The 16,439-nt window shown below is 47.6% G+C and overlaps 1 protein-coding gene across 1 annotated transcript; it reads right to left on the bottom strand.

The window, feature by feature from the left end:
* tdh (L-threonine dehydrogenase) lies at positions 1 to 5,930 on the bottom strand. Its single transcript, XM_084453441.1, has 9 exons — positions 5,920 to 5,930; positions 5,020 to 5,215; positions 4,364 to 4,409; positions 4,127 to 4,197; positions 2,568 to 2,717; positions 2,118 to 2,290; positions 1,714 to 1,804; positions 927 to 1,196; positions 1 to 651 (listed from the first exon to the last, which is right to left on the bottom strand). The coding sequence occupies exons 2-9, from the start codon at positions 5,201 to 5,203 to the stop codon at positions 512 to 514; spliced, it is 1,125 nt and encodes a 374-aa protein (XP_084309567.1). The 5' UTR covers positions 5,204 to 5,215; positions 5,920 to 5,930; the 3' UTR covers positions 1 to 511.
* Between the last annotated feature and the right edge of the window lie 10,509 nt (positions 5,931 to 16,439).

Here is a 16,439-nt window from a genome sequence, read left to right as displayed (position 1 = left end):
ATTAGGGGTCCCCCGAGAACAGAGTTCTCAGTTCTCAGCAAATTAAATTAACAGAAAACCGCTCTTTTTTTTTTTCTTAACGAGAAAGTGTTCAAGCACTTAAGATTGCCTGTCGTTACATTCATTTGTTCAATTTGCTTGGTTCTGCCCAGAATACATTACGATGATTACAGCTAGCAATTCATAGCCATGCAAGTCATCCCCAACGTTTTAGTCAAACGCATGTTCAGAAGCCCTGTGATCGGCCCTCGCTCCTCTGATCGCTTCCCAGACAGACAGAGAGAGGGAAAGAGAGAGAGGAGGAGGGGGGGGGTTGGCCGGTCGGCTCGCGAGCGCGACCTTCGCATTCTGCAGACGCGGTAGCTCAGGCAAACAGAGCCCTTCCAAATTACACAGAGAGGAGAGAGAGTAAAAGACTATGTACAGACCACGTTTCTCCCTTCTCTTTTTTTTTTTAGCAGTCTTTCTTCACAGTTATATACAAAGAGGCGCCCTCCCCGCCGGGTTCCAGTCAGTTGGCACGGGCGACGCGCGACTCCGAGCCGATGAAGTTGAGCATCGTCTGGACGAGCTCCGGGAGGTCGTAGTCGTGCTTCCAGCCCCAGTCTGTCCGCGCGTTCCTGTCGTCGAAGTCCATCGGCCAGCTGTCGGCTGTAAAAGGCGGGGGGGGGGGGGTGGGGGGGGAGAGAGGATGGCGTCAAGATCTGCCACTTCCGTTCCGCCGCGCGTTTCGGTTACGAGAGGAGACAAACATCGACGGACTTCTTATTTTTTATAACTCGGCAATTAATTTGCAATTCGACAAAACATTTTTTTAGAATTCAGTAAAATACTTCACCAAAACAGACACGCACAAAAAACTTCGCCACACTGACTTGACTGCGTAGGACGACAGGGCGATACACACCGACCGCGAGCGTACTCACCGATGGCCTGTCGCACGTGGTCGATGTCGTACGTGACCTCCAGGTCGGGCAGCTGCTTCTGGACCTCCTGGGCCAGCTCCTCGGGGGTGAAGCTCATGGCGTTGATGTTGTAGGTCCTCATGCTCAGCGTGTCGGCGGGCGCCTCCAAGACCTCCAGCGTGGCGCGCAGACAGTCGTCGATGTACATCATGGGGAGGCGCGTGTCGGGCTTCAGGTTGCACTCGAACTTCCCCGTCTTGACGGCGTCGTGGAAGATCTGCACGGCGTAGTCTGCGGAGGGAAGCGTTCCGATTGGTTACCGTTACGAACATGTGTGTCTCGCACTACAGCTGTGGGGGTATGGAGGTCGGAAAAACACCTGACATTAGGACCGGCGACAATGAAATTCAGCAGCCGAATGCATATAATCTTATGAGGTATGCACCAATTGAGACTCATATTTTCATCGTTTTCTGGACCAAGATCTTCGTGGTTACATTTGAGAATGACAACACAAGTCTACTGTAGTAGTTGTTGCCCCTCCCTAGCCAAAGATACCAGCCCGCAAAGTCACCCCACAGATAAACAGATGGCGAGACACAGGGCAAGAGGGTTCGAGAGGGGGGGCTGGGGGGGGCTGAGATACGCGGCCTCGGCGCTGCCCAGTGTTATCAACTGTGACTGAAAACACACAGTTACATAACAGCCCGTGCGATACGTCGATGCCAGCGAGGGAAGCCGGCGTTCGGGGGCGCAAACAGAGAGAGGTGGAGAACAGGCGGGGCAGACAGGCGCCTGATTGGCTCACCTGTCGTTCCGCCTCCTGGCTGGGAGTCGGCGGAGATGATCCCTGGGTAGCGCAGGCAGCGGAAGTCCAGGCCGTAGCGGTGGTGGTAGTACTGGAGAAAAGGAAAGCAATTATTATCAACCTTTATTTACGCAGCTAGGTCAGTTAAGAACAATTTATTACTTACAAAATGACAACGACTTATTCTGTGCAAAAGCGGTGGGGGTTGGCTACGACTCAAAATCATCAAACTTCGCACAACATGTAAACAATAAATAAATAAGTCCCAGAAAGTCTAAATATTAAAAATAAATGAGCACAAAGGTCACATATTCCAGTCTGAAACTGACTATCCGAATATTAGGATTTCAGCTCATCAGATGTGTGAACCGGATGGACGGTGAGAAGAGTGAGAAGGGCCTCACCTCTCCCATCAGCTCGGCGTGGACTTTCGAGACGCCGTAGATGGTGCGCGGCCTCTGTATGCAGAGGTCAGGGGTGGGATTTCGGGGCGACGTGGGGCCGAAGGCGCCGATGGTGCTCGGGACGAACAGGCGCAGGCCGTGCTCCGCGGCGATGTCCAGGATGTTGTGAAGGCCTGTGGGCGAGAGAGAGAGAGGGAGAGGAAGAGAGAGAGAGAGAGAGAGAGAGAGAGAGAGAGAGAGAGAGGGAGAGGGAGAGGGAGAGGGAGAGGAGAAGGAGAGGAGAGAGAGAGAGAAAGGGAGAGAGAGAGAGAGAGAGAGAGAGAGAGAGAGAGAGAGATGAGTCCCGTCTGTTAGGAACCTGCCGCTTCTAAGAACTGCGTTGAGAGAGCCTGTGACGTGTTGTGGACCAAAAGCCCCGGGAGGGGCTGGTTGTCCCGGTCGGGTGCTCACCGGTGATGTTGACGGCGCGCGCCAGGGGCACGTTGGCCTCGCCGACGGCGCTCAGAAGGGCGCTGTAGTGAACCAGCCAGGTGATGCGGTTGTTCACCACGATCTCGCGCAGGTTCTTGTAGTCCAGGATGTCTGAGTAGATGAAGGGGCCTGAGGAAACAGAGCCGGCGTTTGAAACAGGACTCGCGCTATGACAAAATGGCCGCCCTCAATGTACTACATTGATTATTAACAAACTGGCATTTTCACAATATGTTTCTTTCCTATCCTTCTACATTTGTTATCATGGGGAGTTACAGGATACTTACAGAACAATCACATTCATATCACAAATATCTAAACGGGAGAATATTTGACTCAGTTTGTAGTTAAACACACCTGCATTTGTCACGTGTAAAACAGTTGAGTGTTGGCAGGTCAGTCACTATACATCATGTATTGATCTGGATTGTTACCTAATTTGTCAACAGACTGTTCGGAAAGAAGCCTGCTTCCTATTGACCTTTCTTCACAGGTTTTCCCTAAATAATCAATACCAGCGTTTGTTCACTGTTCTCCAAATACAGACGTTGTTCTCAGCTGTGCTGGTAAATGGAAGGGGATTTTTTTTTCTAGACTTCGTTTCAACATTTTATTTGCCTTGTCTGTCAACATCTGACTGATACAAATGGTTACGGCACAAAAGTAAAATATTAACGGATGTCATTTATGTATTTCTAATTTGTGTGGCGTTAAAATAATATCTCACCCCAATAATTTTCTTAATTTATTGCACGACCAACAATGCATGCTTGTCCTTTTAAGACACGTGGCATGACCATTTCTTAACATAAACTCATGTTGTGTCTCTACGTCAAAAATAAGCCGTAATGAAGTGATGGTCTGTAGTGTGTGTGTATGGGGGTAGGGGGGGGTATATACTGGGGGGTAGGGGGGTATATACTGAGGGGTAGGGGCGGTATATACTGGGGGGGTAGGGGGGGTATATACTGAGGGGTAGGGGGGTATATACTGGGGGGTAGGGGGGGTATATACTGAGGGGTAGGGGGGGGTATATACTGAGGGGTAGGGGGGGGTATATACTGAGGGGTAGGGGGGGTATATACTGGGGGGTAGGGGGGGGTATATACTGGGGGGTAGGGGGGGTATATACTGGGGGATAGGGGGGTATATACTGGGAGGTAGGGGGGTATATACTGGGGGGTAGGGGGGGTATATACTGAGGGGTAGGGGGGTATATACTGGGGGGTAGGGGGGGTAATATACTGAGGGGTAGGGGGGGTGTATATACTGAGGGGTAGGGGGGGTATATACTGAGGGGTAGGGGGGGTATATACTGGGGGGTAGGGGGGGGTATATACTGGGGGGTAGGGGGGGTATATACTGGGGGATAGGGGGGGTATATACTGGAGGTAGGGGGGGGTATATACTGGGGGGTAGGGGGGGTATATACTGGGGGGTAGGGGGGGGATACTGTGGGGGTAGGGGGGGGTATATACTGGGGTTGAGTCCATTGAGACTTGAGGAGTTTTTTCTCAGAAGCAGCTGTGTTGACTCACCACTGTGGAACACATGGCTCGGTGGCTTCCTGATATCTGACAGAATCACGTTGTTGTTGCCGAACCGCTTCCTGTCAGACAGGAAGTCTCGTTAACACACGGGCAGCTGGTGTTCTGTAAACTACTGTAAAACCAGGCCTACTGTATGTACACAATGGTACATACCAGAAAGGAAATGTAATACAGCATAGCAGCGCTGTAGATATCAGAGCCTAAACAGAACTGCAGCATTCTTACCTCAACATTTTGGCAAGCCCAACCCCCAGCTGTCCAAGAAGGCCACCTGACAGAGCGAGAGAGAGAGAGAGAGAGAGAGAGAGGGAGGGAGAGAGAGGGAGGGAGGGAGAGAGAGGGAGGGAGAAAGAGAGAGGGAGAGAGAGAGAGAGAGAGAGAAAGATAATCAGAGGGCAGAGCCTTCAGCTTGTCAACAGGGAATAATCAGCAGAGATCAGTGACAGGGAGAGGCATGTCCAGGTACGTCACAGAGAGCCCGAGGGAGCGATTGAGAAGAGGGGGGCCATGGTGACTCAGGTCTACGGCAACGCACATGCTGTCCCCTTCCCAACCCCCCCCCCCCCACCCCCCCCCCTCCCTCATACGCAAACACCTACACATTTACACAAGCTGTTCTTCCAACACTTGAGTTTAAGCAAGCATTCCCATGCGGTGAATTGGCATCAGGATGACTTCACACGGTATCAGCTGATTAAATGTCATCATGCAGATAATTAAGCGTTCAAAAACAGGTCTTATACTAACAATGCTTTATGATGTTTGGCTTAAAGTCAAGTGTTCTCCCATTTTCTTAAGTTCAATCATGTTCTTCCCAAGCCATCATGTCATCTACGGTATAGTGCTGTGTGGTGATAGGGTTCCCCAAATGTGTCTCTTACCTGTGATAAGCACCTTGGGGTGGTCTGTCTCGGAGAAGGACACTGAGTGGAAGCTGGCATCAGACGTAACCTGGCGTGGCGAGAAGCTGATGTTTCGCACGGCCACGGTCAGCGCTTGGCACCCACACCCCGGGCTGAGCAGGGCCTGCTTGGCCACCTTGCTGAGGGATCTCACCACAGGCATCTTCACAGTCACCTGAGCAGGGGGAGGACAGATCGGTCGAGCCATCACGTTTGCCTGGGTCTTGGGTTGAAGCACAGCTCTGTATCTTAGGAACTAGATATCCTTGAAGTTCTTTGGTTCACTGGCGTGAGTACTGTCTACAGGAGACCTTGAGGCAGCGCAAAGTCTTTGACTGCCATTATCTGTCTCTCTCTTAAAATCAGCCTTCCCGAAAACCCGTCAGCCTTGCCAGGGACAGTGAGGGTGCCAAGAAAATTAGGAGTAGACTGATTTAATAGTCTCAACTGACAAAAAAAACCCTGACATTAGTCAAACAGAGTCCACAGCCTAAGCTTGTCTAAGATTGTCTCACAATGAAAAGTGCTTTATAATATAACGACTTTATTTATTTTACTTTTTATTATTATTGTTATTATTATTATTATTATTATTATTATTAAGCTATTCAGGGTGCAGAAATGTTGAGAGCCGAAAAGGACATGGCCAAGCGAATTGCACATTATAGCACACAATTTTGCACATATTTGATAGGCTACAATATCAGCGGTTATAAGGACAATGGATACATTGTTGCATGAACTTGAGCGCGAAGGGACGCATCTTTGATATGCACGCAAGCCTAAAGTTAAATACTGCTTTTGATATGCAACACGTATAAGACAATAACACATTTAGTAAAATATCAACACGTTTTCAATGTGCTTTTCTTGTCTTACCGAAAAGTCGGGTGAAGTTCGAAAAAGGGAAGAAGAGCGAAAGTTGAGCGCATTTATACAGCCCTGCGCTCGCCACCAGCCAATCAGAGCGAGAGGTGTGGATATGAGGATGCAGGCTACATGAAATCAATACCAAGCTATTAATTGCTATACACACTTTTTAAGGGTTGCCACAAAGGAGATGGGATAGCCTATACATAAAGATTTAGGGCACGAAATTAGGCTATCTTTTGTCTGATCTCTAAAACGGATCTTGAATCTTTTGTCTCGCGTTTTGCACTGTGAAAGCGCAAGATTCCCAACAGTTGTCATCATTTGTTAAAGCCCAAGTTTCAGATCTAGAATCTATGTAGGCTATCATTTAGGGGCGTATTAGCCTGTAATAGCCTACATAATAATAATTAATAGCCTAATAGCCTACGGGCTCTATATCTGTGATGTAATCAACGTGCAACAATGTATTTTTTGCAGGAAACACAATAGGCCTAAATGTTCTGCATTTCTCCTCTGAATTCCTCTTACGCACTGACCAGACCGGATATTACTCAGTCACAGTCACCCATGGACTTCTAGACTACAGACAGTTAATTTCCAGATTGGAAACATTATAATGTCTAGTTGCGTAGGCTACCTAATACTGTAATGAGGAATTAATTTGCTGATAAGATATTGTAAGGACATGCGATAACAAGAAGCCCAATACATGTAGGCCTACCTGTAGCCTACTGGTTGTAGGCTATATGGCGAAAATACATATTCTATTCTATTACCGAATTCTCCCACTTTCGTCTTTGGCTAAGCCCATTACTTCAGCGACCAAGCCTGTAGTTGTACATATTTCGGATGATCAAACCCAATTCATTAATTTCTGAATGGATAGGATTACAGTCGTTGGTTGCATTAAAGCTAAGTTAATCAATTAGGCCTATACTAATTGAACTACATTTTCTTTAAGGAAATACAAGAATAGCCTATTCAACAGCCTACACATTAGGCCTGGATTGAAATAAAATATAGGCTTATTCACTCACCGATAAATTAAAACTTCACAGTGCTAAAACAAGTCCTTTTCCTCCGAGCCTTAATAGGATGCTTCTGTTTTAACCGGTGTCCTTCCGCTATTCTGGTCAGTTTCCACACGAGCGTTATCTCCCTCTGCTATTGCATCAGCTTCGTCGGCTGCCAGCTATATATCTGCGGCCATCTGGTTTCAAGGGAAGCCGGCTTCGCTCGGATTGGCTGATCCTCGGAGGTGCGGTCCTCGAAACCACTCCCACAAGACGTCACCGAGGGCTCGCTGGTTCAGTTTGGCTCTCCGCCCCGCATGATGGGCCACGAATTCCCTCTGTCCCAAACCTGGGAGCGAGTGGTGCGGAGGCGTGAGAGTGTTTCTCGTTGAGAGTTGATAGTGTTTTTTGTTGTTGCTGGGAAGGGGGGGGGGGGTCTTGGCTGTGTGAGAAGTAGGAAGGTTTTGGGAATGGTTTGGCTATAAATGCGTGGTTCTATTTGTCTGTCACCATGTAGCCTATCATCGTCTGTGGTCTCATCATCGTCTCGTCTGTGGTCTCATTGATCCAATCACAATTAGTACAGATATCCTAATATAGCCTAGGCTACCATTAAACGTGTGTGTTAGTGAGTGAGTGAGTGTGTCTGTGTGTGTAGCCTATATGTGCATGCCTCTTCTATTTAAAGGTCTTTGGTGTGTGTGTGTGTACGTGTGTTTCTGCACACACATACAGCACCACCCATGTAATGTACATGTAGCCTAGCCTATGCTGCCCAAACACAGATCCTGAAAGTCAATATACACATTCCGGGGTGGGGGGGTTATCAGCGTTTACACTACACCTGCTGCCCACAGACACATGGCCTTTCACTACCTGTCCACATTTTACATCCAGTCTCAGCCATACTGTTTATAATTCTGTAATGTAGCATTTCGAGTGCCTAACAATAACATTAATGATTCAATATCTCATAATGGGGCGTTGGATGTATATTCAGAACAGGTTTGGCTTGTTTGCGTCTGTCTACTCTCTTCACACCCACCATGTGACATGACATTGAAGCTTTGTTTGTTTTGGGGTTGGTTGTGCCAAAGAGCTCCGAACGTATCCAAAAAGGGGAGCAAGATTAAATCTGCCTAATCTAACTGTTCCGGCATGTGACTGGTCGACAGCTGCACGCCCCCACGTTCGTCACAGGGAAAGGAAACAGCAAGCCGCAGGTTAATGAATGTCTTGTGACACACTTTATTTGCTATGTTCAGTGACTTTGGGGAAAAAAGCCCCCCCCATCCCCTCCACCGGGAATTGATGATGTTCTCATACCTTCTCATGACCTTCCATGTCACAGACAGGTGATGCCTGGCAGGTGATGTGCGTCTGTATCCTTAGCAACAGTCACTAACACCCCATTCACTGGGATAAAAAAAATTGATTGTTTTGATTGATTAATTGATTGGGACTACAGGGAGCGTGTAACGTACACTAAGTCCCTTCCTTGTTTCAACAAAGCCAAAAACCCATGCTTTTTGTTACATGTACATAGCCTGAAATAAAGTGTGTGTGTTGTGGTCACTACTGTAGCCTACTAAATTTAAACTCAGACAACTACACAGTACGATGTAAACACCATGGGCCAGTCCGGGCTATTTATTTACTAATGGCTTCATCGGATGGTGCATTCCGCTCGGCCATTGCAACACTTGGAGGCATTTCACACGTGTGTGTCCGTGTCAGTGCTATCACACTTGAGTTGTTGTTTTGAGAACAATAATTTGTAAATGTGTGTAACCAAGGGTACAGTAGAAGCACTATTAGGTATCAGATATTAGGGCTGGGTATATTATTTCCCCTCCATAGAAAACTAGAAGTATTTTGAACACACACAGGGTTTTGTCTCTGGGGGAAAAAACAATGAACACGCATGACACAAATAAATCCCTTTGGAACAATCACCTTTAAATGCCTTCAGAACATATATATATATATTAAAAAAAAATCATATTTAACGTATCATTTGCACAGTGAGGTTAACATAAACAAAAGGCTCCTCATAACATTGATGATAGAAAAAGAAAAAACATTTGACCTTAAATTCTCATTTTCCATTAAGGCATTCATTGCACTGATCGTGATATGTACAAGACAAGACAATTAGAAAGTGACAAGAAACAAATGTGTGTCAAGCTTGTTTTTTTGTTGCCTGTTGGGCTTGTCAATGCGCCAAAACAGTGTTGGGCTCAAGGCCTTCATATTAAAATAGTGCACTAATACGATGTGTGGGAAAGGAATTGTTTCCCATGCACACTGCCCCCTTGTCTAAATCTATCATCTAAACCCCATTCATTCATGCAAGTGAGCATATTTAGTCACCAAGGCAATATGAAGCAGGCCAACACAAGCAGAACACAGTACAGAAAATGTGGTATATACAGTACAGAAAGCAGATGTGAGCAATATGCAACATGTTCCCTTGTAGACAACCAAACCAGAGTCCAGACAGACACTGGCCAACCGTAGAGCTTGTTCTTTGCTAACCTTGTCAGCAATAGCTAGCTAGAGTAGCATTTTTACCGTCTGAAAATAGCAAAGGACAAAACTCAAGTAATTTGGCTGAATATAGGTCACCGTGGTGATGATATACAATGTCTCTTCCAAAGTAGAGATGTGAGAAAACAATCATTGATCATTCTGAATGTTTGTGCCTTTTCATGTCTCATGAAGAGAGATAGATGGATAGATATTCACATTCAGTATTAAGAAGTTTTGGCCACTGTGGACGATCTGTTACTTGCAATGATTGAAAACATACACAATAGTTTTAAGTACATAACATAATAAGCAAGTTTTCATATATTGTAGCAGAATATGACATGTTGTATACAGCCCGCGAAATGCGTCTCCCCAAAAAAGCGCCATATCATCATTATTAAAAGTATAACAGTGGTAACATTTCAGAACCCTAACCCATAACCTAAAACATCTAATAGTGCTCATGTCACGTTATGCGATTCTAGTGCTTCCAAAATCAACTGGCCAATCCACGACTAACTGCTTTGTGGAAATGTTCCTGTTCACATCATCCTTTGGAAGAATTGCTTGGAATGTTGTGGAAAAGTGCTATCCTATTCATGTATACGGATCACGTGGGTGGGAGGAATGTCGCTGAACATCTTTGCTCAGGACGGCCCCCTCAGGTGGGCCTACAGTACACATGAGAGGGAGCAGCAGACCTGCAGTCAGTATGCATGTAGGTATGTATGTATGACTATATTACTGTATGTATGTACGTATGTATGCATGTACGTATTACTGTATGCATGTATGTATGTATGTATATATGTATGTATGTATGCATGTACGTATTACTGTATGCATGTATGTATGTATGACTATATTATTGTATGTATGTACGTACGTACCTATGCATGTACACCATTGGCCGAATTCTATTAATCTATAAATGACTCCTTATCTCTGGGCTCTGGTGCCTGGTATGTGTTGCCATGGTAATGCAGTGTAATAACACACAGTACTGCCACAGGCTGAAATGTACAGTGCGTTTTTGCCGACTGAAGGGAATTAATCTAAAACAGATGTATTTTGGTCCCCAAGAGAATTGGCGCCCATTAGAGATGATGAATATGTTTATAGTGACTTCTAGTGAATACAGTGACTTCGCAGATTCTGAAGAGGTGATGATCAACCAGTGACTGGAAGCCTGTCATCACTTCCTCTTTCACTATTTACAAGCCCCGCCCCCCCCCGCCCCTAACGGGGATCACAAGTACTTACCTATCTACCACTATTATATATATTAATTATATTAATATTAATAATAAGTGTGCAATAACTTCTGCATGTAATTGACCCTGGTCTGAAAAGCAGAGTAACTGAGTTACAGTAGCCTGCTGCCTTTGGATGTCAATCTGATATGATGTTTATGAGTTTTTGGTTTTCCAGGAAGAATACAGGCTGTTGGGAGTGTCACTAGCATGACTATCTTACATGTAAACATTTGTTAGCAGACTCTGCTTTATCCAACACTCAGGGTAGATTGTTGTTGCCAAAGGGTTATGTTGTTTTCTTTTTGTTAGGCCTGTTGTAAGCACATTGTGTGTATGGATGTGTGTGTGTTTGTGTATATATGGTGTTTTTTGTGTCTACAGTGTGTTTGCGTGTGTGTGTGTGGTGAGTTTGCGTGTGTGTGTACAGTGTGTGTGTGTGTATGGTGTGTTTGCGTGCGTGTCGAAAGTGTGTATGTATGGTGGGTGTTTGCTGGGTGTCTACAGTTTGTGTGTGTGTGCATGTGTTGCGATAGAGTGGAAATTCAAGTGACGGTTTAAAAAGGTTCACAGCTGTGAAGGCAGCTGACTGGGGGAGTGTGTGTGTGTATCAAATTGAGCCTGTGAGTGTGTGTGTGTGTACATACTGAGAGGCAGGATGGCTGGAGGGGGGGGGGCGATGTTTGCCTTTAGTGGTCGGTGCTCTGAGGAATAAGAGACTGGCTGTGTTTCTCTGTTTGTATGTATCTCTTCCTCCCTCCCTCCCTCCCTCCCTCTCTCCCTCTCTCCCTCTGACGCCTCTCAAATACTAGGAAACAAGTATTTTCAAACTACAGATTGGTTTCCGTTACTTTCCAATCCATCGTTTCCACTGATCTACATTGAAAACATTTGGCACCTGTCAGTTTTTGACTTTCAATTTTAATGGAATTTTAATCCTTAACCTGAACTGGCTTAAATTGAAGTGGGATCGACCCCCTCCACATCCCCCCAAGTCCCCCTACCCCCCCCGAACCCTATGAGAGGGCCCTTCAGTCTTTCACCCCACCTCCTTCTCTCCCTCCACCCCTCTCTCTCCCTCCCCTCCCTCCCCTCCCCTCCCCTCCGCCGGCGTCCCGGCCCCTCTCTAAGGCGTCTGCAGCAGTGGGTCCTCGGTCTCCAGCTGGGCCAGTTGCCTGCGCAGGCTGTTCACCTTGTTCTGGAGCTCCTTGTTGTACTGGACGATGTGGACCATCTCCTCGAAGGCCTCGTCCTGACACCTGGAGGAGCGGTTCCAGCGCAGGAACACCCCTGTGGAGGGAGAGGACGACATGGATCGGTTGACTGACTGGTTGGTTGGTTGGTTGGTTGATTGGTTGGTTGACTGACTGGTTGGTTGGTTGATAGGTTGGTTGACTGACTGGTTGGTTGGTTGATCGGTTGACTGACTGGTTGGTTGGTTGATCGGTTGACTGACTGGTTGGTTGGTTTATAGGTTGGCTGACTGACTGGTTGGTTGGTTGATAGGCTGGTTAACTGACTGGTTGATTGGTTGGTTGACTGACTGGTTGACTGACTGGTTGGTTGACTGACTGGTTGGTTGGTTGACTGACTGACTGGTTGGTTGGTTGATAGGTTGACTGACTGACTGGTTGGTTGGTTGATCGGTTGACTGACTGGTTGATTGGTTGATAGGTTGGCTGACTGACTGGTTGGTTGGTTGGTTGATAGGTTGGTTAACTGACTGGTTGGTTGATAGGTTGGTTAACTGACTGGTTGGTTGGTTGATAGGTTGGTTAACTGACTGGTTGGTTGGTTGATAGGTTGGTTAACTGACTGGTTGGTTGATAGGTTGGTTAACTGACTGGTTGGTTGGTTGATAGGTTGGTTAACTGACTGGTTGGTTGGTTGATAGGTTGGTTAACTGACTGGTTGGTTGGTTGGTTGGTTGGTTGGTTAACTGACTGGTTGGTTGGTTGGTTGGTTGGTTGGTTAACTGACTGGTTGGTTGGTTGATAGGTTGGTTAACTGACTGGTTGGTTGGTTGGTTGATAGGTTGGTTAACTGACTGGTTGGTTGGTTGGTTGGTTAACTGACTGGTTGGTTGATTTGATTAAATAATAAGGGAAGCCACTGTAGCAATATATACAGATAAAGACAGGAATGTCAGTCACCTTAGGAATATTATAAGGTAGTACTGGGTTAATCTACTGTACGAAAGCACTCCTATATGAAGTTAATATTGGAGAGAGGATTGATTGATTAATTGATTGTTTAATAAGAATCCCAATTAGCTGCCTCCGAAGCAACAACTAATCTTCCTGGGGACCCAGATACAGACACAGGAATGTCAGTCATCTTGTGGATGTTGCCAAGACAAAGATAGATGTTTTGTCTTATTATTTGTAAATATATATAAATACATACTGTATATGGACACACAATATCATGTGGGAGAGCAACTGTAAGGGCTGTGTATGTACTGTATGTTTATAACTTCTCTGTCTCATTAATCTCCCAAACCTCTGTACTCCTCTATTAGTCATCTTGATATGGAAAGTTGGCAACCACTACTGCTGTGGAGAAACACGTAGTCTCACGAGCTGCTCTCAACTTCCTGTAACCTCTCCTGCTTCCTGCATCCCTACGTGCCTGAGCTCCACTTGTGCCGCGGCGCCCGGGACAGGCCGTCTCATAGCCACGGGGACAGGCTGTACAGGCCGTCTCATAGCCAGGGGGACAGGCTGTATGGGCCGTCTCATAACCAGGAGGACAGGCTGGGCCGTCTCATAGCCAGGGGGACAGGCTGTATGGGCCGTCTCATAGCCAGGGGGACAGGCTGTATGGGCCGTCTCATAGCCAGGGGGACAGGCTGTACGAGCCGTCTCATAGCCAGGGGGACAGGCTGGGCCGTCTCATAGCCAGGGGGACAGGCTGTATGGGCTGTCTCATAGCCAGGGGGACAGGCTGTATGGGCTGTCTCATAGCCAGGGGGACAGGCTGTACGGGCCGTCTCATAGCCAGGGGGACAGACTGTACAGGCCGTCTCATAGCCAGGGGGACAGGCTGTACAGGCTGTCTCATAGCCAGGGGGACAGACAGTCAGCTTGGCTAATCAACACATAGCAATCTAACCCTAACCCAAAAACCTCAAACAATGCCTAAACACACGCTGGGATACTAGCTCAGTGCGTTTGTTGTGTAAGATGGTGTAAGGTGACCCATATAGAGTCTAGAACACGACAAATATGTCAAACGTCATCCGGACGCTCCGGGCGGGAACGAGTCATATGACGCCACGGCAAGAGGGAAGAGGCGGCATAGTGGGGTGCGGGGGGGGTGCGGTCTCCAGGGCGTCCCACGTTGCGAAACCCCAGAGGTGTACAATGTCTCGTTGGTGGTTTGCCGGGCGTGGCCATGCCAGACATGACTTGAGTGATTATAGGTCTGCATGCACTGCAGTCAGGATCTGAAGTCTCTTCGCTTACCTCGTTGGTGGTTCTTTCATCTTGAATATAAACTTGGAGAATGTGTGCTGTGTACTCCGTACTGTGTGTATATCTGTCCCTATTTTCAGGTCTTCAAACAAGCATTTCCCACAAGGACTTGTTTCTTGTGTGTGTGTGTGATTATGAATGAGCAGTGTGGTTGGATGAACATGAATTAGTGGTATAATAATATAAACAGCTGGTTTAGAGAGCTGTCCTGCTACATAGGCACAGTACTGTACTCCCATAGTGTCTACAGCATGTACTGTACACCATCTTGAACAAAGCTTGGTCCGGGCTACTGAATGAGCATGACAGCAAATATTGCACGTGGGTCATTTCATCCTACATTCCCAATTTAACAGGGAATTTAACAGAACAATTAAGGGGGTAAAAGTTACCAGACCTAGCGATGCTTGAAAGTTAACATGCTAATGCACCACAGATGTCCAAGTTACATGTTAAAGCTACTTTAAAATGAATGAATGGCATGGTTAGTGTGAAAGTGGAGTAGCAGAAAAAGCAGCGTCAGTGTGTGAGACATGCTCTCGGTCTCAAACATTCCCCCCCGGTACGGAATGTGGCTGCAGTCTGTACGTGTGGCACGTTTGAACTCAACAACCCTCTGCTTGGCCCCGCCCCCTCCCCCCCCCCTAAGCTGCCTTTAAAGAGATCAGCTGACGCAAGATCCAGCGCAACTTGCAGTCGTGTATTCCGAGACACGTTTGGGTGGAGAAGCAGAGCGATGTAGGAGCGAAAATCATGGGCTTATTATCGTCACGCTGCAGAATGCTGCCCAGTGGCCTTGTGGTTGGAGTGTCCGCCCTGAGAGCGGGAGGTTGGGGGTTCGATTCCGGGTCGACTCATACCATGCCTCCCTGCGCTCAGCATCAAGGGTTGGATTGGGGGCAGGTCCCTGTGACATACAATCCAGGGGGTGTGTACTTGTACATCAAGCTGCCTCACGCTAAGGAATCAGGCGATAGGCTCCTGCCCTATGGGCCAATAGGCTCCAGAACCATTGGTTCCCAAGGCTACTTACTTACTGACAGAATGCTGCTACACCAGAATGCTGTGTGTAACATCAATAAGAACAAGCAGTGTTACCTACAAACATCTGAAGGGGGGGGGTCACCAAGAGTGAGCGACGAAATAGCTCAGCAAATAGCCCCCAGCCGGCGAACCGGTACTGTGGGAGCCAAAACAAGGACATCAACCACGAGGGCGTTCCACACGAATGACGCAGGGGCGGAAAGTACCGGCGAGCAAGCCGGATGCACGGAGGATCCGGGTGACTGGAAAACGCTGACGGGGGTCTCGTCCGAGGACGACCTACGAGAGATCATCAACATCGTGACGTAAGGACGCGGAAGAGACCCGTTTGCGTTCCGTCATCCGTGTATGCTCAGGAGGTAGAGCGGCCGGTTGGGGATCGCAAGGTCACCGGTTCGATCCCAGCTCCCGGCAGTGCCAAAGTGTCCTTGAGCAAGTCACTGAACCCCAAAATCACTCGCGTGTGGCACGGTGCAGTACTTAGTACTGTCGCCTCACAGCAAGAAGGTCTCCGGGCCTTTCTGAGCGGAGTTTGCATGTTCTCCCCGCGTTCTCCCCGCGTTCCTCCATAAAAGAACCCAATATGAAAAGCACGCAGAAGAACAGATCGCTAAGGAGCACTTGGTTGCACGCTGCCTACGCTCTGCTCCTGGCTGCCCTTGGGGGGAAAGACGACAGGATAGGTGAAGAAAAATGTGACATTCTGTCACTGTGTGTGTGTGCCTTATCACAGTGTGCTGTGAAAAACCCACCGTATGACAAAGTTGTTTGTCGTTTCTATTGAAGTTATCCAACAACATGTTCCATATAACACAAGTTCCATATAACATGTCCTCGCTAGCAGCTAGCTACCATACCCCTGACACCAAATGACTCTGCACGCCAGTTAGGATCAATATTTCCTGACTGGCACATAACGGCACGGCGCTAAGATTAGCCCGGCGGCCGTACTAGGACCGCCAAGTGGCGCGCAGCCAAAGCACCGTGGCCTTACCCCTTTTTCCTTGCGTCACGGAGGCTTAGGTGACAGGGAGGGCGCTTAGGGGTGTGTACTGTATTCTAAAAAAAGAGCCATGCAGAGAGCCAAGGGGAGGGGGCAGCGTCAACATGGCAGGGAGACGCCATTTGAGCTGTCTGGTGGAAATGTTCTGTTTATGGGGGGGTGTGTTGGGGGTGTGTTGGGAGTCATCTGGGATATGGTGGAGATG

The sequence above is a fragment of the Borostomias antarcticus genome, assembly GCF_949987555.1.
Source record: "Borostomias antarcticus genome assembly, chromosome: 19".
NCBI classification, from domain to species: domain Eukaryota; kingdom Metazoa; phylum Chordata; class Actinopteri; order Stomiiformes; family Stomiidae; genus Borostomias; species Borostomias antarcticus.
Note: the sequence above shows the minus strand (reverse complement) of the source record. Positions and strands in the feature narration are given on the sequence as shown.